Here is a 24892-nt window from a genome sequence, read left to right as displayed (position 1 = left end):
AATTCTATTAGGCATAATATTTACTACATACTATAATAATTTTTTTGCCAATAAGCAAAATGGTCTTTACACTTGAAAAAATACAATATATATCCTGATTTGTTTTAAACTATAAAAAGACATGTAAGGATAGTGCTGCAAAATTGATTCAGAATTGCTGGGAGCTTAAATCCAGCAGTCCTTGAGCCCACTTATTGGCAAGGGATGCGACCTAAGACCCCCAGGATACCTGCAACCTTGGATGATACTGAACCTTATACATCCTACGTTTTTTCCTTTACATGTGATAAAGTTTAATTCATAAACTAGCCACAGTTGACAAGAACTAATGATGAAATAGAATAATTATAACAATATTCTGTTCACAGTTTCATGAATAGAAGATTCATTTTTACCTAGATTTTAGCAACCTCAGCATATGATTTTTTTTCTTTCCTTATTAAATTCAAGAACTTTCACCTTTTCACTTAAAGCACTTTATGGCTTCTCTTTGGCACTTCCCAGTTGCCAGCATCACTACTCTTGTGCCTTGGAGCCATGATTAAGTAAAATAAGGGTGACTTGAACACAAGGACTTTAAAACTGTGATCCTCAATCTGGTAACCGAGAGGGCTAGTAAATAACTAATGGGTGGGTAGCACTGACAGTGTGGATATGCTGAACAAAAGGATGATTCATGTCCTGGGCGGAACTGAGCGGGCAGGCACGGGATTTCATCATGCTACTTAGAATGGCATGCAGTTTAAACCTTATGAATTATTTCTGGAATTTTCCATGTAGTATTTTTGCACCCAGGTTGACCATGAGTAACTGAAACCGTGGAAAGTGAAACCGCAGATAAGAAGGGCCTACTATAATAGTCATTCTACAGAATAAAAATTATGCTGAGCTCTTGGTCAGCCATTGTGCTGATGAAAATGTGCCAGTTAATTCTGGCAGTGAATGATGGCTTTACTCTTTGTATGATATGAGACTGATCTTAACCCAAGACCGTAGGCTTAAGGATGTGCAATCACATCATGACTGTTGGCCAGGTACTATTATTTGGTGGCAGAGTCTGGCGTTTGTAGTCAGGCAAGTAGAATTTGGAAATGTATGAAATCTTGTGCAGATTCTTGACTTTCCTTGTGACATAATGTGGCCTTTCATAAAATGGGAAGAAGTGGTACTCAGAGATGTCAAGTAACCTGGCCAAGATTAAACAGACAATAAGAAGCAAAGCCAGAATTGAAGCCCAATGCTCTGATTTTAAAGCCTTTATTCACATTATGGATTTTTCTGTTGTTTATAAAAATTTTTGATACAGTTTTTTAAAAATGGTTTTATTAATAGAATTCTTATGTTTGGTCACTCGAGCTATTTTGTAGCCTAAGGCCAATACCTACCACATTTATCCATAGAATCTTTTCATGTATGGTAAAATTCCATCGGCAAAGAACAGATTGATTTGTTATTATCTTTAAAATATTACAATGGTTTATCAAAATATGACCATGATTATTTTTCCACAGGCTGGTACAGAGGATTTGCCTTAAAAAACCCAAATATCAAGGTAAAAATTGTTATTTCTAACTATAATTATGAAATTTATTAAGAAAGATAGTTATTTAAATTATTTCTTTATACAATTGAAATTACAGTTGGGACTCAGTTGAAATGCCAAATGATATTGCAAATTTTTATAATTTTGGAAATTCCTTTGAACTTGGATTATAGTTAAGATACGCTACTCAAATGATAATCCTATTTAGCTCTTGAAAATTGTACTGAGAAGACCTTAATAAGCTCATTATATATAAACAAAATCTTTTTGAAGTGGTAGTTTCTCAGAGAGCTAAATTAAAATTCAGGCAGGGGAAATATATATGCCAAAAGAAATATTAAATAGCAGTATTTAATCTTTATGTTTTCCGTGGTATCATTTGTAAAATATCGGTATGGAGAAACAAGTATACTTAGTGGCATGTTAAGAGTCCCTTTGGATTTGGGGGGCTGAAGCCAGGAAAACAATATTATTAAAAAACCCATCTTTCTTACCATTTCAGGCAGAAATTAAGATTCATTATCCTTGATACATTTCTATAAATCCTCAGGAATTAGAGCAAGAAGTAATGTCATTTTTGTTTTATCTTTTATTTGTATAGTTTGCGATTTTGACAGTAATCCTTACTAATATCTGTGTTTTTCTATCTTACTCTAATCTCCTCAGTCTTCACCTGTATTTCCTACATTCTCTAATATTTTTATATATGTCTTTTTTATTTGGTTTAATTCTAGCTTTGGGATTGTAGATAAGAAATTTGTATTTTCATTCTCAAAATACACTTTTGCCTTTTTCCTTAAATATGCCATTTTCTGGATCATTCAACTGTGTTTAATTACTTCATGTATTTTAGGTCATCCTAAAGGGGAACCGTAAGGGACAAAAGAGTATACAAATTTAATTTTTTAAATACTTTACTCCTCATTTAACATTGTTTTTATATATCTCTGAGGCACATGCAAATATAGCTTCAGTATTTAATGAATTCATTTAGACCATATTTGAGAAGGAAACTTAGTATGATTTCTCTGTTATTTCTGTCACTTCTAATAAACCTCAAGTCTGACTTTTCCTGATTAGTTAGAATTACTGTATTTGTTGATCCTACCATATTGAAGAAAACAAGTGCGTTTTAAAAATCTACATATATTTATATTTACTACTATTGAATGGAAAGAATTTGCCTATTAAATTTTATTTTATACTTGGATCCACAATGGCGATATATATATTCAAATGACATTTATTTTCTTAAATATTTAATTGAGTTTGTCGTTTAATTATACATTAGAAATTCTTCAGAGGATAATTGCCATTTAATGAACAATCAAATTGATGCTCATTTTTTTGTTGTTGTTTCTTTCAATTTCCCATTTAGAACAAAGAAACAATTTCCTTGCCCTGTCATTTCCTACAATAAAAAGCTTCAAGCTAACATGGCTTCTTTTGTTTGATTTCTGTTCCATCAGAATGGCAGCATGGTGATTAACTGCTGCTGAGTTGTCATCAAAAATCTTCCATAACACAGAATACACATATTATCTCTTAATTTGCAGTGATATTTTTTGTATGTACATTTTCAAGAGAAATATGAATGTTTTGGGGGGAAAAAAAGGAACTACCATCAAAACGAAGAACCTTTCAAAACTATGCAATACATATTTTAAAAACTCTTATTCAGTATAACATGGTTTTTATATAGAATTCCTGAAATTTTCTTATTTTCTGTTTAATAAACAGTATGTTTTCTGAGCAAGATTTAATTTTTTTGATCATATTTGTTTAGAATGTCTCTAAATTTGTAAAGTAGTTAATGGTAGAAAATGAAAGGATGGATCTTAAGCCACAGTAGATTTCATCCAAGAGAATGTGGTAGAGATGTTGCTTTTCCCTATTCCTGATGTTGTCATGGTTGTATGGCTGTGTTTTATACAAATGACTTGTGAAACCAACCCTGCCTTAACAGCCGGCATGGTAACCTTCATGTTTTCTTTTCCAGGGTATATTTCCTTCCAGCTACGTTCACTTGAAAAATGCCTGTGTAAAGAACAAAGGGTAAGAAATGAGTTTTATTAGTAGTTGGAGGATTTTCACAGAACCTTTGCTTCTTTTGGAATTTGAAAGGCATAGTAATTGTCTTGAAAAATGAACTGTAGAAGATCATACCATTGTCTGTGTTCTTTGTTAAAGATATATTGCATTAAGACCGTTGGTGGAGAAAATTAAAGAACCCCATCTGTGTGTGCTGGACGAGAGGATCTGAGAGACTGGAGGTCTCTCAGTGTCCACAAATCAGGGAATCAGCCTATGCTTGAGCAGAAGGAGTTGGTTCTTTTTGGTTTCTTGCTACTTAGGGAAGCATGTCAGTCAGACCCATTAAATGCTGTCATATTATCTCAAACCCCAGGAATTTCCTAGGTTCACCACTGATTCTAAGATGCATGGTGTGTCTTTCTCTAAATGGGCATAATAACATATTCTTGTGTGACCACTTCACAAAGCCATTATTCTATTTTAGAGAATGTCATTTATATGATACTTTGTTTGATTGAGCTCATTGATCACCTGGTATTTCTAATACATTAAAAAAATTTCTAGTCTTATTTCCAAAAGGATTTGAAGTGGCGGTCACTGTAACATAATTCCAATAAGATACAGCAGGATAAAACAGAAGAACTTGCCTGTGTAAATAGTTAGCATAAGCAGATCATTCATCATAAGGGGCCATGGATTTAGACACAAACATTTGGTGTCAGTGTCACAAGGACTATTCACATGATCATTGCATAATTTTCATCTTATGACAACAGAATACAGATTCAGCCATAGAAATTATATTTTTTATCAAATAGTGATAAATAGCAATTTATTATTTGAATTCTTAAAGCATAGTAATGGCATTTTCCAACTTGAGTCTTAAGATAAAAGTTCCAACGAGGCTATTCAAATAATTTCCTCCTCAATAAAGATATGATATTAAATTTCATTTCAGGGAAACAGCCTATGCAAGTGGCTAAGAGTCTATGGTATAAATACTTTGAGAGTTCCCTATATGGGTAAAACGTAAAGAATCTCAGAGACCATTACTCTACATGTCTTATATATGTGAGCTGCTTTAAGCATGTTAATAGTAGCAGTCAGTAATAGTAGCACTCAGTAATAGTAATTTTTGAATAATAGATTAAAAGCATAATTCTAATTCTAATAATTACCACTACTACTGCTGATCTTTTAAGAAATGTGTGTCCTTCGGAAGTGTGCAGCTATAATCCACCAGAAGCATCAAGCCAAGTTGTTGGTCCTTTTGAAACTTTCCTACCCAGCTAGATGTGACACCATTCAGCCCCCCTCCAGTAAACCAGAGGATACTTCAGAATACACTCCAGCCATATGCTTACTCTTTGTTCTGATCCTTCTGTGCTAGTGATCTGGGCTTGGCAATGTGAAAACACCATGGGCTACCCCTGTTCCTTAAAGTGTCCTTTTGAGCAAGCCTGTGCAACCAGTCCTCTTTGCTGCCTTTGTCCCAAGCCCAACCCTGACCTCCCTCAACTCTGCAGTGCAAAGGGCATCATATGCTCTGACCAAGGAAGAGAAAAGAGAGAATGCTGTGCTAGCAAAGATGATGTCAAGCATCTCTCCACTTAATCAAAGTCTATCCCTCAAAGTGAGTTGGGGTAGGATATGGTTTTTAAATAAGTACCTCCTTTTTTTAAATCCTGGTTAGTAACTGGTGTATATCTGATCCCCTTCCATGAGCCCCAGGAAGTTTAAATGTGGGTAAAGGTACCTAAAAATTTGGTCGTGTAAGTTTAAGACTTTCTTATGGGGTCTCCACCTGACACTAGGTATGATGGACATTGTGCAGCAGAAGAACAGAAAAGCCCAACATTAGTTTCTGTAAAAGACTTATTGGAATTGACTCAGACCCTAGGTCTGGGGCTGTTACTGGAAGAAAAACTTTGGCCTGAAAACATTTGAGAGCATGTATTGCCAGGTGATTGCTTTCCCAGAGAGGAACATCTTTGGGGTTTTGGTATTACCTGTCTTATTTTAAGTGGATTTATGGCCCACTAGGATGAAATAATGGAAAAGTCCATCCTAGAATAACTGAACAAAATATAATTTCAGAGGTAACTACTTACGACAGACTATTTGAACGCTGATTTCGGTTTTGGAATAATTAATAGAAAACAGTCACCTTGCCTAAAATGGCAATTTTATGCTTAAAAATTTAAATTTTGCTTGGACAACCCCCAATCAACTTCTCACAGACTGAATTGCGTGTATGTTCTTTCTTGTGTCTTCAGATCAATGTAGGACTGTTGGAGGTCAATTAAATTATAGTTTATGGACAGGGAGGCCACTTCTGTATTGTTTAATTCCTACTGAGGTCATGTCACTTTTTAAATGTTAAGTAGGATGTCAGGTTTTCCTGGAAATTCAGTGTTTCCTCCTTGACCTTGTATAGGATCATTTTATAATCTCCATCTCCAAATATTCATCATTTAAATTGCAACAGCTGCTTCAAAAGCAAAATAAATATACTACCATTTAAAAATGTCATATGCAGACTTAATAAAAGGTTCTGTATCTGTCACAGTTTATATATTACTGTTTACTTTTATTTCTAGTTTAAAATCCCAGTTTTACATTTTCAGCTGTGTTTAAGCTCTAGAAAGAAGGAAAATATTCATAGGGCAAGTATTTTAGCAGCACTGTGAAATGAGGAGATGAAACTCTGTTGGGAAAAAAATCAAGGCAAGATTTTAGTTTCCATATGTCTGACAAGAAGATTTTACAAAAGACAATTATATGCACTTTGGACATAACATGAAAAAGGAATCACAGAACAGTTATTAGCCTCATGCTAAGAAGTAATTTCCCCTTGATCATTAGACAACATGGTTCTGTGTCTAATATGTCATTACTTTCTATGTGTTAAACGTTTTCTTGAGAAAAATATACTGAAATAAAGAAAATACTCTCAATCAATATATCAGTAGCATTCTTTGGGAAGCAGTGGTAGTAATAGCCACTTAACCACTTTCACCTACACACACACACACACACACACACACACACACACACACACACACACAAAGAAAGAATTTGAAAAAAGAAACTGGAGATGAAGATTATTATATGCCAAAGGTAGGATACAGAGGACAAATTAAATCTTCTGAGCCGGGCGCGGTGACTCACACTGGTAATCCCAGCACTTTGGGAGGCTGAGGCAGGCAGATCACAAGGTCAGGATATTGAGACCATCCTGGCTAACACGGTGAAACCCTGTCTCTACTAAAAATACAAAAAATTAGCCGGGCGTGGTTGCAGGCACCTGTAGTCCCAGCTACTCGGGAGGCCAAGGCAGGAGAATGGCATGAACCCGGGAGGCGGAGCTTGCAGTGAGCCGAGATCGCGCCACTGCACTCCAGCCTGGGCGACAGAGCAAGACTCCGTCTCAAAAAAAAAAAAAAAAAAAAACTTCTCTTTTATTTCCCCCATCTCCTCATGCATATTCTCAACTTCAGGACCACCATACACACCCTACTAGATATTGATATCAATATTTTCCAAGGTTAGTTTCTGACTTTTAGAGAAGAAATGAGAAGACTATGTTACTCTAATCAGAAAGAGGAACATTTTGGAACGAATATTCAAATATTGGTGATGTCATAAGCCTTAGGTTCTATGCTGTATGATAACATTACTTAGAATACTAATCATTTCTCATGGTCCTAGTTTGCAAATAATAAAAATTAAGTGTTACCGAGATCAAGGGAGTGTTCAATTAGTATCTCAGTGTCTAGTTACTTATAACACTGAGTTAGTTTGGACGCCCACAGCCATCATGTCCTGGTGATTGAATGGTGTTCCTTTTACTCTCTTTGAGTCCTATAGTCATAGCCCTTGGAAGGCAAAAGTCACCTCAGAGTTTATGTAGCCCAGTGACCTCATGTTACAGATGAAGGCTTTTGGCCTTAGGTTAAATGAGTTGCTGCCTAGTCGTGAACTGGTACTGGAGTGCAACCCTTCTGATGCTGTTCCTTCTTCACCACGCTGCTCAAACCTGATCTGGTTGAAGTGGCTGGTTGTTCTGGTATTGTCCTACCACAACCCATGTAGCATTCCTCACATTAACTTACAACCAGATCCTGGTTACTGTCTGTAGAACAAACAATAGCTAGGCAGCTTTCTTTCCTAGTTATCTTTTAGAGTATTTAAAACAAAATTGTTGTCTATGGTATTTAATATATACTTTTTCTTTTTTAATTTCACAGACAATTTGAAATGGTTATTCCCACTGAAGACTCTGTTATCACAGAAATGACATCAACATTAAGAGACTGGGGAACCATGTGGAAACAACTCTATGTGGTTAAGTAGCTTTTTAATGACACGATTTTTCGGGTAAAGAATTGTTTTAAGAAATACATGAACATAAGTAAGCATTAACTAATATAGCGCCTTCTGCAAGTCTCTAGGACTCCTTGGGGATATAGATATTAACAAGACAGTCTTGTTACAATCTCTATGTCCACTGAGCATGGGTTTTGTAAGTTATTTTTCAATACCATAGGAATAGAAAAGATTATTTTTCTGGCATCTAACCAAATAGGATGGTTTACATGGACCTATCGTTGAACCTCCTGAATATTTTTAATTTCCAGGGAAAAATAAAATTCAAGACAATTTTGGTGGCATTGGTATTTTATCAAATTCAAATTCTGTAAGTAATTCAAGTATACTGTAAATGACAGACTTCTTAGCTAGTATCAATGAGAATATTCTAAATATACTAGAGAAAAGAATGTTTCTTGAGGGTAAAAAGGATCTGTGTTTTGCAGATACGTAGTATGTATTTATTTACTTACTATAAGTAATCACATTGGGAACTTATGTGGCAAATCCCATGGTAAGTACTCTTTGATGCAGTATCTTCTTTAATCCTTATTACTACTCAAAGAAATAATAATGATGATCACATCCAGCTTATAGATGAGAAAAATAAGGCACAGAGAGTGAAGTACTCACCCCGCATCAAGTAATGGGAAAATGGCTGAGCTGGGGTTCTGGTGTGAATATGGTGCTGTCACTCTGAACCCCACTGTAACTGTGGAAGTCTGGGGGTGGTGAAATATTGGGGAAGACCCCATGCTATTTCTTCTTTTATTTTTAAAGAAATTTGTAGAACAGCTTAATCATTTGAAGGGATGAATTCAAAATACAAATGTGTGCTTATCCTGACAAAACAATTTAAAACAGCCTGTCAAGGAAAAAATCCAAATTAGTGAGGGACACTGGCAGAATGATAGTGTTTATTGTCTGTTACATCTGAAATGCAGTAGGATATTTCATTGAGGCAAGAAAATCTTACAAAGTCACTAGTGAAAACCCTTTGATGTTGGACTTCTCTGATTAAACCCTCCTGGAGCCGGTAGCTTTAGAACTCACTATGAAAATCCACAAGAAACCTTAGGTGAATTGGCAGAGCATAGGTTTTGTAAATAACAAAGTCAAGATAACCGACCTCAAAGGCTCTGTGCTAGGGAAGTGCAAAGAAATGCAGATCTCCTTTTTAAATTTTCTTTTTTTTTTAAATGTTGGAAAGAATTCAAAATCCAAGTATTATTTCACTTAAAGTAACATTGTGCATGGCACTAACATGGAAAAAGAAACTATTTGAAATGCTCAAACCACTGCATTCCAAATACCCAATATAAGAGTTGCCTCAGCCTCCCGAGTAGCTGGGACTACAGGCGCCCACCACCACGCCCGGCTAATTTTTTTGTATTTTTAGTAGAGGCGGGGTTTCACCGTGTTAGCCAGGATGGTCTCGATCTCCTGACCTCATGATCCGCCCACTTCGGCCTCCCAAAGTGCTGGGATTACAGGCGTGAGCCACCTCGCCCAGCGCCAGGCACTTTTTATTCTTGAATCTTATCAATGATAATTTACCTAGGGTCTCATGCTGAAGCCTGAATCTAAATCTAAGTCTGCTGCTGCCAAAACCTGTACTGTTTTCATTTTAAGGCAAATAAAAGCTCATCGCTTTCTTAAACACTAAAATACTCTCAATTAACTTTTGCTGTTTTTTTATATGTTTCCAGAATCTCTTGATATTGTTTTATTCCAAGTGTTTAATATTGTACCCTACCTGTTTTCATTTAGCATTAAATCAAAAGCATTTTTCATATATCTGAATAACCTTCATAACTATCCAGTGTTTAAAGAATCATGATTTTATGACTAGATGTTCAGTTGTAGAACTTTTTCTTACACTAGTAGAGTAGGTTTGCTGGCCAGGCCTGCAGTATGTCAGCATTCTTGCCACACCTGGGTTTTCTTCCCTTAATGGAGAGCTGACCAACTGATTTTCAGCTTTATAAGGGATCCTGCGACCTTTTGTTATTAGTGTTCTCTTAAACTTAAGTACTAGAGATGACATCACAGAAAATCAAGTCCATCCTACTAAACAACTACAGAACGCCTTTCCCAAGAGCAGGCAGGTGACTTTCTCCCTGTGACAGTCAGTTCAAAAAGGCGCTGTGTCTCTTCTTTGCTACATGAGATTTGACTTGTTTAATAACTTGCTTATATAATTTTATTGACTTGGGTGGACTTTTCCTTCCTACACTGACTTCCTCAAGTGTTTGTGTCGCCTGTACAGAATCTACCTCTCGAGATCCACAAAAATTAACATGTGTAAATCAAGCTATTCATTCATGCATTCTCCGGCTGTTAGGGATACACAGGCACACAGCCATGTGATTGGGCACTTACAGCCACAGGGAGGACATGGACATTGAGCAGTTAGTTACAAGAGTATTGTGTTACAGTGGCCTTGTAATGGCTTGTATGGGAGTGTATAACATGAGTTAAGAGTGAGAAGCAATAGAAGAATGGGCTCAATAGAGTGCTTTCAGAGTTGAGAGAGAAGCAAGATGATTTATATTGAGGAGGATCAGGGATGGCATCCTGGAGAATGCTTTTTGTTCCTCTGGCAAATTTGTCTGACCTGCACATCACGTGAAAAATTCAAGACACCAAGTACTGAAAAAGCAGATAACACGTCACTACTTTTTAAAATAAAAAATACATGATGACTGAATGTCTTTACCTATCACCCAGAATTTGATATTTCTGGCAGCTTACAGCTGTAGAAGACTTTAGATGGATGATAACCTCAGTACTTTCATATCACTACTCATGAAGTCCACTCATAATTTTTGTAGAAAGTAAAAGCATAGCTGCTGGTTAAGAAAGACAAAGGGTAAAGACTTAGATAAGATTTACTCTATTGTCTCTGGGGTAAGGGATATATATTTTGGTTTTGGGGAAGAAACAGTATTTGTAGAGGGCTCATTCTGGACCAAGCCCAAAGCAATAACAGTACTCTAGTACTAATAACAGCTAATACTTACATATTTTTTCTGGGTCAGGCATCATTCTCAGAGTTTTAATAACTCATTAATCCTCACAACAACCCTGAGAAGTAGGTACTGTAATACCTGTTTTACAGATGAAAAAAACAAGCACAAAAATGTTAATGAATTGTCAAAGCTTTTTCAGCCAGTAAATGGCAAAACTGAAATTCAGATTGAAGTTGTTTGGCTCTGAGTAAGTTGATATTCTCTGCCACTGTGCTGTAGTGCTCTCTGCACAGTTGCTACCACTAATCCATAAAACAGCCTTGCAGAAAGAATGTGCTGCCCATGTACAGATGACAAAATTGGTACTTAAAGTCTGTACCACTAGTAAGTGACAAAACCAGGATTTTAACTTGTCTTCTTTCCAGTAAACCACAGAGCTTAAATGAATTCCGCAGGAGATTATCTTGAATCTCCATGATTGTTTTAAAAGTAAGGAAGAAAGCATTACCTTTTTAAAAGTCTAAATACTGGCCCGATAATAGCAGTGCATATCCATCAATGAATGAATTTTGTGCCCAACTTCTGATAGGGGATCCAATAAAGTATTGAGACCAATATGCAAGAAATATAATTGGAAAGCAATGTCTTCCATTTCATCAGCTTTAGTTGCATGCAGCCATGGCACAGAGAAGGGAGAAAAGAATGTGAGCAAAAGTGATCAGGGAAGATTTCCTGATGGAGGTGGAAGTCAAGCCGAGTCTTCTTGGATAGTAGCATTTGAGTAGTGTTTAAAAAATGAATAAATAATAGGAGCACGTGAGAAGTAAAGTTGCATTTCTGGACATGAGAGCAGTGTTGTGAAACTTAGATGGAGCATATAGAGAAGGCCGCGAGTGTGTTTGAGGACAGTGAGCGAACAGTTTGTCTGTTAAGGGACATCTGTCCAGAGCGGCAAGCACATAGTGGGTAACCAGAATGGGCCTCTTCCCTTTCCTTTTTGGTTACCCCGCAACTCAATATGGGTACTGACTGCCAAATCTCCACATTTGTATATTTCTTAGCGTAATGAAGGCGATCTCTTCCACCGGCTGTGGCACATCATGAATGAAATCCTGGACCTGAGGCGGCAGGTGCTGGTGGGCCACCTCACCCACGACCGGATGAAGGACGTGAAGCGCCACATTACTGCCCGGCTTGACTGGGGCAATGAGTGAGTATTGAGCATCACAGGGCGGCCTCTAGTAGGTGAACACAATGGAAGTGACATAGGCCTGAGCCAGAACGTGGTAATGTCACTGGAAGCAATCCTATGGGCTTTTTCATGTTTCCTGTTTTTGGAGGCTTAGTGCGAACTGGCATTGATAGAGCCGAGAACCATTTCTTCTCAAGCTGGTGTAGGCACTGAAATGTCGTTTGTTGTCTAGTATCGTATGTGGCTTGATGGTGTGGACATGCTCATGGAAAATGAAATGTTCACAGCAATGAACTAGATGTGGCGTCTGACTAAAATGGATCTTGTTCTCAAATAGGCTTTAGGTTTGGCATGTGGATTTGCTTTTAAAATATATCTTTTCCATGTCATGGTAATAGGTCACCAGTGTAATCCGGAGGGAGACACTAATGTTAACAGCTTCTGTGAAAAGTCTTATGACAGGTGCACTGGTGGGGCCTTGTATTATTGCTGTGATTAGTCCTGTACATACATATTAGCTACTTTGAGGAGCTGCTTGAGAGAACTCAGTAAAAAGCTGTTCTTGACCGAGATTTATTTTTAAACAAAACCGTAAGTGACTAATTTAAAATACCAGCCAGGTACTGAAATGGTAAATCTAATCACTGAAAGCTCTGACCGAGGCTGATATTTTACTAAATGTGAATATTAACATAGAAGTGAGAAATTAGAATAAGCCACCTTTGACTGAGATCCTAGGGTTGCATGAGGTTTAGGTTTAAAGCAGTGACATGGTTCCTTAATAACCCACATGGCCCTATCCTCCCTTCCTTTCCTTTCTCCAAATCCCCATTTGCTATTTGGACCTTCAGAGGATCTTAGGGCAACAGAAAAAAAAGGAAAGCAGACAGAAATGAAGAAAATGACAGGAAGTGAACCACGGGTAAATTTGCCTCTTACTGAATGTGGAAAAACCAATTTGAAGCAGAATGCCACTTCCCATTACCATAGGAAATCACTTTGTCAGAAGCCAGGTTTGATTCTTCCCAAGATGTTGCACACTCTGAATGTGAATACCCAGACCTACTAACAGATTTTTAAACCTCCATCTCACTCAGAGGACTTCCGGTATTTTGTTGAATAGGATGTGCCATTCATCTTTTTACAGACAATGAATAGAAGAGCCCAATTCATTTATCTCTAGAAGATTCATTCCTGTGAGAAATAAAACAGGTACAAATGTGGAGGGGCAGCAAGAGCACAGGACTGGGAGCTCTGCTTTCTTAGGACCTGAAGCAAATTCCTTAACCCTGTTCATGTCAGTTCCTCATCTGTTGAAGGAGGAAGTTGAACTAGAAAAAGCACAGGGGCGCTTTCAGCTCCAGGATGACATTTAAAACACACAGCACCTCCTAACAGATTAGACTTGCCAGCCATTTACAGGGAACTTCCTATCCTGCCGTGGGAATGAATTTCACAGGAGATTATCTCGAATCTCCATTATTGTGGAGTGGGAGGGGTCCGTTGGAGCGAAACCTATGCTGCCTAATATTTGTTTCTTTATTGTTTTGAAAAACCTTTGAGGACTCTCTGAATTATTTTGGGCCTTAGTCATTATGCTGGTCCTCATTTAAAGGACTAGTTTGTAAATAGGAAGAAAGTTGGAGGAAGTTAGCTTATCCAAAATAACATAGGAATGTAGATCAGGCAAGAAAATGATACTTCTTCAGTTTTATGAAAGAAAATGATGGCAGAATGAAAAGGGGAAGGAAGGAAAAACATTAATTATGACTGAATCATGACTCAGTTTTTGACTTACGTAAGTTCTGGCTTGTACTTTGGGCAGTTCTGTGGCTAATTTATGATAAGTTGGTAAAACATTGATGCATGAAAATGAGCAGTATAATTTATTTAGATCATCTTCAACTTCATGAATTTTCTGAGCTGTGATTCTGTTTTCTTTGAAAGTCTTTGTTTATTTTAAAATAACTTACAGTACAGAGATTATGAATTTACCTTATTCCTTTAAGTATACATTTGTTTTCTTATTGAATAGTGCTCATGGAAAGCAAATTAAGATAATCTCTTGCCTATTAAACTAGATGAAATTGTCCTGCAAAATAAGCTGCCAGCACATAAATCTCTGGATGAACATAAATTAAGAATGTGTTCCATCTCACGTTGTATATCAAACTGTTGAAGAGTAGTGAAGAGAAGCCCTCTTGATGTGGGAAGCTTAGGAAGAAGAGATCATTAATCTCATTTCCTAACAGGGCCAGCAAAAGAATTGTTCTTGCCTGGGAACCTCAGACAGCACTAAAATAATGGTACATGTTTCTGTTGCCCATACAGTCCTACAACACGATGTTCTTTGACTTTTCTGCTAATATTATGTGGGAGGAGGCAATCAGTTAATCCTTTCTTCTTGGTGTCACAGAGTAGTTTAGTGACTGAGTTGATAGAAAACATGACGCTCTCCCTGTGTGATCTCCTCTCATCCTCTCTCTTCCCTACTTGCCTCATTTCTCCTTATTCTTTGTAAGGCACTTCCTTGATTCTACTCTGTGGGCTAGGAAACCTCAAACCATGGGAAGATGTACCTAGGAATTAACAAAACCAAATAGAAGCAAATAAGACTCTTCACATAACCAGGACGCCAGGAAGCTAACAGAAGCTGAACAATCAAGACTATGGGAGAAAAAGACTTGTAGATTACAGGTTTCTGAGGCTGCAGAATTTCTGCACTCATTCTGCAGCCATGTAGGTCACCTGTCTTCACGTATCTTATCTTCCTCCTGCATGTGACTGATGTCTGAATTTCCAAGTTCAAATTCTCAAGGAAGGAATCTTATTGACAGCCAATGTCTAATATTCCTGTTTGGGCTGAGCATTTTATACCAGCCTCTCATAAGCTGCTGGCCAGTCTTTGGGTTATTTGTCCTTAGGTCAGATGCTTACCCATGGTACAATCAGGTGTGGCTCAGGAAGGGGAGATGGTCAGATGACTACCTTGTCTGCCGCCACCACTCCCAGCAGAGAAAGTGGGTAGAGCAGCTTCTCATAGAAGGAGCTCTGAGTAAGACAGCTATCACAGTGGTTATATGCCCTCTTTCATTTGCTAAATAATCTTCATCAGCAATATTGACCCAGTGTCAGATGATGACTTACACTGTAGTACGGTAATTCTCTTTCAGAAGGGAATGGAGAATGGAAAACAGACCCTATCAGAATCCCTGGTGAGATGTAGCAAGGGGGAACATGGACATTTTGAAAACAAATCACAGTGCTTATTGTGAGTTAAAAATTCAACTAACATTAAATAATGGGTGTGTGAATTTTTTTCTAGGTTTCCCAAAGAGAAACATCATTTAGGAAAATTGAGAAACTGTTTTAGTATCTGAAAGACAGCTCCTACTGTCAAGGAGGTGACAGCTTTCTAATCTTCTTAAGAACAAATAGCCCTCAGGGTGGCTGGGGCAGTGCCTGGCTTGAAGTAGGTGCTGAATTAATAAATTTTACTTATGAAACCTTAATGAGATTTTGGGGGAGGGCATGGAAGAATTTCAGAGTTTTTTAAAATACGAAAGTAAGAAAGCTGTGGTTCTATAATTGGAAGTGTGATGCCAGAAGCCTTCTGTGTTAGAAAGAGTGGTGATGTGAAAGGGATTTAGAACAAGTGATCCTCAGAGAACTGAGCATGCGGCCTTGGATGTGGTGGTTGAGGGGGCTCTGCTAGAGAAGAGGGTATCTCGGCCTTGATCGATAGGGCATTACACAGGCATTGTGTAGCCTTTGAGATGATCATGGAGGGTTAAGGAGATGAACAGAATTGTGTGGCATTGGTGTCAGCATTGTACCGTGGGTGCCCTGGAGGGGATCATGCTAGGAAGGTCGCTAGAGGGAAGCTAACCAGAATAGAGTTAGACTCATGTTCCTCTGTTGATGGGAAGACATCACAAGTCAATTCCCATACTTGGTACCTCTGAGGCTGGATATAACCTTAGAATACTTCTCAGTACAGCAAGCCACATGTCAGCCACAATGAAATCTGACATAAAGCGTTAAACTATTCTGCCAGCCCAGGCCCAAAACTCTTCCCCCATTTCCATTTCCTGCCTTTACTGAGTTTCTCCTAACGACCGACCTCAGAATTTGCTGTAAATAAGGACCATGCACAAGTTGCCAGAGATTCATATAAGAAACATGTTGACTCTGGGCACAGCTAGGTATACTGGTGCTAGGTCAAATTCTAAAGACCAAATTTCCTTCCCCTCAACTCCAATTTCTAGAACCAAATGACGTCTAGCTCTAGTTTCCGTTCACTCCAGTGTGGAAGGCCTTCTCCTGTGATAATTTGAAGGGCGCTGAAGGCTCCACACCATATGGTGCTAAGGCCCCCAGTGGCAGGAGCACTCCACTGAGAGTGCCAACCCATCCCTCCTGGATTTGCTTGTCTTTCTCACCTTCTATGTTTTAAGTTTTGCCCAGTGTCCAGCGGAGTTATATTGTCTACCCCAACTGTGGTAACAAGTCATACAAGGTGAGAGAAGCATGGTGGGTGATATACCTAATTTCCAAGTGATGTAGTAAAAAACCAATTGTTTTTAACATATTTCATGGAGGTAACTTTTCCCCCAAACTTTTGCAATTTGTTTTCTAGACAACTGGGACTGGACCTGGTGCCTAGGAAAGAGTACGCAATGGTGGATCCGGAAGACATCAGCATTACTGAGCTCTACCGTTTGGTAGGTACAGGAAATCTTGGCTCCCAGTCTCCCTGCTAATTTTCTGGTTTCCATGGCACTCCTCATACTTGCTTGATTTTGTAAGAACAGGATGTTCCAGGATTAATTTAGAGAGAGTAAAAAGACTTGAGAGCTGAGGTGACCATGCCCTCAGTACAGTACTGAGACACTACCTGTCTAAGAATAACATGATACTCTCCAGTGGGCCCTCAACGCCCAGGCACCAGGAAGTCGATACAAAGATGTTTTCAGTTCTTTTGCAAATCTTTCTACTTTTTGTCTAGTGTAGTGAAATGCTTACAAGTCACACATACTTATCTGTTGTGTTTGAGGACCATGCTGTAACTAATGGTGTTTCGTCTTGGCTCAGCAGCATGTTAACCCTCCTCCTGCCCCCATTAGCTCTATATACATATAGTGTGTGTGTGTGTGTGTGTGTGTGTGTGTGTGCGCGCGCATGCGTGTGTGTTTACGTACATAATAGCACTATATACACCAACTACTGAAACGGTCTCCTCCTTAGTCTTCAACTGCTGGACTTACACCCACCCTTCCCAGACCCCAATCCATTCCTAAGTACTGAAGCCCATGAATCATCCTAAAATATTTGATCATATTGCCCCTCATGGTCTCACTTATGACTTGAGTTTTTTTTCTAGTTACATGGTAAGTTAAAGTCCAGTTTTTTTGCTTGGCATCCAGGTTCCCCAAGTCTGGTCCAATCTGCCTTCTGTTTAGCCTTGTATTCTTAAAATTGTATGAAATGTACCTAATATCTTGATATTAACTAAGTTCTGAAAATCCAAAATCAGAGAAGAGGGTGGTTGGGATGGGCTTTCAAAGACCATCACCCTAAGCATAATTGTACTTTGATCTCATTACTGCTGCTTCTTATCATAAAGTTCCAAGAAGGACTGCCTATTGGAAATAGTAGATTCCTTTTTGGATGATCCTGCCTCTTTTGGCGTATCTTTTCAAGCTTATTTTTCTGAGAATAATGAGATATTCTTAACCTGAAGATTATCCATATCTGAAAAATGTGGAGGAAAATTTCAGTAAGTCCACTGGGGATGTATCTGATTTGAGAAGGCAGTTCTTAATATTGCTTCCAGATTTTTCCATGATCATCAAATTGATGTTCAGATTATCTACACTTCATTGTGTCAGTTGGAATCAATTCCATTTTTTAGGGGATATTCTTAACTGTATATTGAATTTCTTCAGAGTGGTGGTGTGTGCTGCTTGCCTTCATGACATCAGTACTAAACAGAGTATCTGGCATGTAGCGAGAACATAGAGGTCAGTTAGTGGGAGGCGAAGAAAGAAAAATAAGAGCATTCCAAGTTAAAGTCATCACTGCCTCTTAGCTTATATAACAAATATAATCTGTATAGTTTGTCTGTCATATCCTCTGATGTGGCATCTTTACTTTTGTTCATTTATTTAACTTATTGAACATCATATTCTTTCACTTTTAAGAACATCTCTCACTTAATTTTTAAGTTCCTTTAGGGAACACACTGTATATACCTCTATATGTTCAAGATAGTCTTGTACAGTGCTTTTGCACTTAGTAAGCACCCAGTCAATGCTTTGGAGATCATTATGGTATCATGAAAAGACTGTGGATTATTGGCTCCAAACAACTACATTTGTAATCTATCTCTTTCTTTTACCAGTTATTTGGGTCTTGGATTTATTATTTAATCTGTCAAAGCCTCAGTTTATTCATCTACTAAATGGGGAAATAATTATTTTCATGTTTATTATGAAGATTAGATAAGAAATATATGTAAAATGCCTTTCCTTGACAGATAATATTTGCACAACATGTAAGCATTTAGTCAGTTTTCATTCCTTCCTTATCTTTATTCATCTACATTGGAGAGCCAACAGGGTAAAAATAGTTGATGCCTCATATTAGGGTTAGATTTGGCTGTGTCATGAAATAAATAAAAAGCAGAAGATAAAACATGATAGAAATTTATTTCTTAAAGTATGCAAGTTTAGAAACAGGAATTTCTGGGTTTGGTTGTGGTTTTATGGTATGAAAGGAGCCTTATCTTTCTGCTACATTGAACATGGCTTCCATCACCAAGAACACCTTTAAGTGCAGTATAGCTGCAAGAGTTCTAGCCATCATATTTGCATTCCAGGCAGTAGGAAGGAGACAGGTTTCTCTCAGTTGATTCAAATACTTTAATGAACCTTCCTGGAAGTTCTGCACAACACTTGCACTTACATCTCATTGGCAGAGCTTAGGCACACCCCTGTATTTAGTTGAGTATATCAGGTATTGGATAAATAACTGATGTGACACAAATATATTTTATTTTCCTGAGTTTGGTTTTGTGCATATGTAATTTTGTCTCTGTTCTTTTCATGTGACATTATATATGGGATGGCAAATTGATTTCACCTCTTTCAGCATTCCAGTTTATTGGTGGGTGGCTGCCTAGAGTTCAGTGTTGCTAAGATTCCAGGGTCTCATCTAGGGTCTCATTGATTAGCAATGTTGGCCGTTGGTGGGAAAGACAGCAGGGGATATTTTAGTATGTTACAGCTCAGATCCTAGTCCAAAGTCTTCATTTTACAGATGAAGAAAATAAAATGTGATTTGACATGAAAACTTATTTTCTCCTCAGTGCTGGTTGCACTTGACTGTTTCCAAAACAAAGACTATAGCCCAAAAACAACTCAAATAGTTATAAGCTTCAGAAGAGCATGTGCTTTTCTTTAAGGCAGTTTCTTTTTCTTTTTTACTTTGTTTTTCTCTTCAACTTCTATTTTAAGTTCCGGGGTACATGTGCAGGTTGTGCAGGTTTGTTACATAGGTAAATGTGTGCTATGGTGGTTTGCTGCACAGATCATCCCATCACCCAGGTATTAAGCCCAGCATCCATAAGGCAGTTTCTTTTTCAAGTTTCTATTTGTATCCTGTCCTAGCAATAATAAGATTCTCTGTAGCCCTGGTGTTTTTCTCATTCAACATGAAAGTGACTGACTATTGATTTCACCAGGGAGAGCTGGGAGGCACCATCACCAATCCCTTGTTGTTGTTTGGCAATTTATTGTCACTTTGGGTCAAGGACCTCAGCATGGAGGTTAAATGGCCCAACACAGAGGACATTTGATTAATTGTTGCTGCTTTTCTTTTTTTACTTCTTCCTAGTCAGTGTCATGTTTGAAACACAAGTGTTTGCATCTTACTAAATTCATATTGCATCATTAGAAAAAAAGTCTCACTTTAGTTTCTTGATAGCCCTGTTAGCAGATCTTTCTCACCTAATTGTGTTCATTTAAGCAGTAAAAGTGCTAAACCGCACAGTGTTAGCATATGTCCACTTAGATATTTTGGTTTAGTGCCAAAGGCAAGATTTCAATCCTTCTATAAATAAAGGGAGCCTTATTAGCCAGCTTCTCTCCTGTTTGTGCCTGCAGGTTTCTATCTTTTTAGAATTTGTAAGATCATGCATCTGCTTACTCTGCAATTCTTAGAAGGTTAGACTAGCAGATCTCAGAGGGAACACAGTGGTTCTCACATGCAATTTCAACCCAAGGGGATGTTTGGCATTGTCTGCAGACATTTTTCGTTGTCACAACAGGAGATGGGAAGGAGAGGTACTATTGGCATCTGGTAGGTAGAGGCTAGGAAAAGCTGCTAGATGTCCTACAAAGCCTAGGACAGCCCCCACAACAAGGAAATATTCAGCCTAGTTGTCAATAGCATTGAGGTTGGTAAACCCTGGTGTAGACAGTTCATTCAATAATTAATGCATTATTTGAAGATTAAAAATTTGGGTCAGTTAAATAAATCTTTGGGATGAATCTCTTTCTTCCCCTAATCAAAGAGCTAGTTCAACTGTTAAGCACAGTTAGAGTAACTGATAGGTGCATTTGTAGCCACAAATTATCTCAAGCCCTTGAAGTGTGAACTTGACTTTTTAATTTGATTGTAATAATACTTTCACAGAAATTTTTTAGCAGTTTGCGGAAGTACTGAATTACCAAGAGAAAAGAAAGTAATCATAACCTACTAAGTCCAAATGGGTCCTAGACCTGAAAGAATAGTGGGGATGGGAAGAGGGGTATTTTCAGTGCTAGAGTGTGCCAGATGTGAAGGCCCATGTTAAATGTGCAAAGGGTAGAGTCAGGCAGGCTTATTACTAGCATGTATTCAAAGAACAAAAGTTCCAAGCCCATAATTACTCGAAAGATGCAACAATACATTGTTTAGTTTGCTGTGATTTGCATCTGTCTGCACATGATCCTGATCAGTGATTCTCAACCCTCATTGCCCATTAGAATCACCTGGGGAGCTTTTAAAACTACCAGTCTCTGGACCCCCAGCCCCTAGAAATTCTAATTTAATTGTTCTGAAATAAGACCTGGGCATAAGTATTTTTTAAAAGCTCTCTTGGGGACTCTAAACTGCAGCCAAGGTTGAGAACCACTGATCTAGATATATTGGATTCATTGCATTGGTAAAGGAGCTAATTTTTTCTCCTCAATTCTTGTGAATGTCATGATTGGTGCAGGGAACTTTGCACTATTTGAGGTTAAGAGAGGATATCTCCTTAAGGCCTATTCTTTTCATGAGGTTTTTACATCTGTTTCTGTAGCTCTGGCCTTTAGTAGTCATTCGGTTCTTCATAGTAGCTTGTGCTCTGTTACCCTTTTAAGTAAGCATATGTTTTTCTTTTAAGTAAATCAGTAAATAAGTTAGTAGTTCTGGCGGGGTGGAGGGGGGATGGGGGAGCCTTGTTAGTTAGAGGTGTATTTTTAGGAACATAATGATGCCACTTTTGCCACAGTAAAAAAAAAAAAAAAAAAAAAAAAAATTGTTAAAGCACGAAGTAGAGCAACCTTTATAGAAAACAAGGCAAAATCATTCTTTTTTCCTACAGTTAGAATATTTTTCTTCAGGAACCGGTGTTTAGTAATTATAGCCCACACATGCCTCAATGCTTAGGTCTACTTTTAAAAACAACTTACTTACTCTCCACTTTTACGAAGAGATTCCCAGTGTACCTGTTGAGTATACAGTGATTGTAGATGAATTTAGCTAAATTTTTTCCACCCTTTGCTTCTCAAGTAGTTCGGAATAAAAGTTTTAACTTCTAAGCACAAAAAAATTCTAGTGATTCTATGTTGTGTTAACACTTGTAAATTTACATGACATTTTGGCTTCATTTGGTCATTCAGTAGTTTTTCAACTCAAAGGCGTAAAAAGATGGCTAATGTAGACGTAGGGTCATTTACCTTATCCCTCAACACAGGCTATGGCTCTGTTACAATGAAATTGAAATCCCTGAACTATTTTTTTAATTGTCAAAGTGATCCAAAAGAGGTAGTTTTGTTATTAGTCTGTGCTATGAAAGTGATAATCTTCCACATTCTTAGCACCTGTTCTATTAATACACAAGCCTAGCCACGTGTTTTTCCTGTACTCTTATCCTGAATCAGTGTTACTCGAAGTGTGGTCCAAGAAGTGGCTGGACCGTGAACTGTTGGTCCAACTATACAAATGACAAGTAAATGATTAGAAACCTTTAGGGCATTTTGACATTGCCATGGCATTTTTATTGTATTTCATGGAAGAATCAGTCTGCAGGGAATTATGGGGAGAAACAACCTGGTCCCTCACTGCAAGCAGTGTGAGCCCTAACCTAGATAGGTAAATCCTGCACCCTCCTTACCTCTCAGCTAAAGTGCCATTTTCCCAGGATGCCTGCCCAGTCTCATGTCAAATCCCCACTTTTATACTCTCGTCATAATCTGGATCTTTAGGCTGGGCACAGTAGCCCACATCTGTAATCCCAGCACTTGGGCAGACTGAGGCAGGAGGATCACTTGAGTCCAGGAGTTCAAGACCAGCCTGGGCAACATGGTGAAACCTTGTCTCTACAAAAAGTATGAAAATTAGCTGGGTGTGGTAACATGTGCCTGTAGTCCCAGGTACTCTGGAGGCCAAGGCAGGAGGATCGCTTGAGCCTGGGAGGTAGAGGCTGCAGTGAGCTGAGATCGTGCCACTGCAGTCCAGCCTAGGCAGTAGAGCAAGATACTGCCTCAAAAATAATAATAACAGTAATCTGGGTCTTTGCTTCCATTCATCACAGTTGCAGTTTTACATGTGTATGTGTGACAATTTTGTTCATGTCTGCTTCCCCTAGTAGATAGATGCTCTGTGAAGGTGTGAACTGTTTCTGATTTTACTCATCATTGTGTTCCCAGGGCTTGGTACATAGGAGATACTTGAATGTATGTTGGATGAATGATCATCCCCATGTTATCCTCCTTCCTGGACTCGTGAATGATTCTTTTTCTCCCTCAACCTGTGGGAACTCACATCTTGTCTTGTTGCCCAAGTTGAGCCTGGACTGGCTGTATTGAGGAAGGGATTGAAGGTGGACATAGATGCTATTCTTAGCTTTAGACACCTTGCTGGCTTTCCTAGGTCTCTCCCTATAGCGCCACAGCAAGTTAGAAACTATTATTCGCCACAGCCTGTCTCAGACAACTACCACAACTTTACAATTTAGTATAACCTAAAAGAACTTTTAATTATGAGTAATGAGAAGTTATAACTTAGATATAATTTAGTCTGCTTTTTAAAAAGATGACTAATAATTTGTTCTCATCTTGGGAGTTGATAAGGGAGCAAAAGAATCCTTTGAACTTCCTGCTTCCTGAATCTACTCAGTGAGTTGTTATTTTAACATTAATGATTTTAAAAATTCTTCAAGCAAGGTTCCTGATAATCTATAAACTTCACAGTTTCTTATTTTAGAAGTTGGAAGAAAATTTGGAACTTAACATCCAAAGTTAAATTGGATATCTTCCAGACTATTTCTATGTCCACAGTCTAAAAGACATAGAATGTATATTTTGCTGTGGATTTAGATACCAAATCCACAGCAAAATAAAAAGTTATGGCATAGGACATCACAGTCACCTCATAGCTAACTAGTTTGTTGGGTCCTGTTATTTCCTTCAGTCCATGCTGATCATGTTTTTGTTGGGGGGTGTCATTCAGATGGAACATCGACATCGGAAGAAAGACACCCCAGTGCAGGCCAGCAGTCACCACCTCTTTGTCCAGATGAAGAGCCTCATGTGTTCCAACCTGGGAGAGGAGCTGGAGGTCATCTTCTCACTCTTTGACAGTAAAGAGAACCGGCCAATCAGGTACCTGCACGTGGAGATAGGGTTTCAATGTCTTAATGTTAGAACGGTGGATATTTGTGATTGGCAAGCTGTAAGATATATATCTTGTATATTTTTTACTCCATCAGCTTCAATTTTCTCACCAGTAGAACTCTGAGTTTCTAAGCTGCCTGTTCTTTGGATGTTTCTGTGAGGGATGATGAATGCAGCATTCTTTGAAAAATTCAAAAGGGCTATAGAATCAGAATAATTGATATTAAATGGAAGTATGGCATGGATATCAAGTCTGTTATTTGTTTTAATTATTTTGTATTGGTAACATAAAGAAGATACAGATTCTCTGGAGAAGTTTGCTTATCACAGTCAGCATGCTGTATCTTTCAGATTTTCAGTAAACCATTCTGTTATTCTTATCCTATCTGGATCAAATGGTTTAAAGAGACAACTAAATACTTAGAAACCTTCCCATTAAAGTTTCAGAGCTTTGAGATGATAACTAATTTTCACATATTTCTTTTTCTTTCTCAGTTCTCTGAGTCTTACCTATTACAATTCTCTTTTGGTTCTCTTTTCTCTTTCAGTATTTAGAAAAGATATATGGTGTATGTTTTGGTTGTTATTCGAAAGTCTCAACTCCTATTAAAACTTTTTTGTCTAAAATTTTTAATATTTGTTTTAAAGTTAAACACAAAACTTGCCGTCTTTCAAATTAAAAATTTCACAAATTGAGAATTTGAATTGAATCACACAAATCACACACAATGACCCAACTGTACCATGCTTTACAAAAATACTTTTCAATAAACACTAACAATTTTAGGCAATACCGAGTCTCATATATATATATATATAATAGACACACATACACATATATATACACATATATATA

The 24892-nt window shown here is 37.9% G+C and overlaps 1 protein-coding gene across 7 annotated transcripts in view; it reads left to right on the top strand.

The window, feature by feature from the left end:
• DOCK4 (dedicator of cytokinesis 4) overlaps nt 1-24892 on the top strand; it is a 471214-nt gene that overhangs the window by 203232 nt on the left and 243090 nt on the right. For all 7 annotated transcript variants that reach the window (XM_003811224.6, XM_008963612.4, XM_034964844.2 and 4 more), the window contains exons 3-8: nt 1512-1552; nt 3543-3598; nt 7828-7924; nt 11982-12130; nt 16752-16836; nt 23873-24024. In XM_003811224.6, coding sequence (XP_003811272.2) covers nt 1512-1552; nt 3543-3598; nt 7828-7924; nt 11982-12130; nt 16752-16836; nt 23873-24024 — 580 coding nt within the window. The remainder of the gene's footprint in view (nt 1-1511; nt 1553-3542; nt 3599-7827; nt 7925-11981; nt 12131-16751; nt 16837-23872; nt 24025-24892) is intronic.

The sequence above is a fragment of the Pan paniscus genome, chromosome 6 (assembly GCF_029289425.2).
Source record: "Pan paniscus chromosome 6, NHGRI_mPanPan1-v2.0_pri, whole genome shotgun sequence".
Lineage (NCBI taxonomy): Eukaryota > Metazoa > Chordata > Mammalia > Primates > Hominidae > Pan > Pan paniscus.
This window is presented reverse-complemented; position numbering and strand designations above follow the sequence as displayed.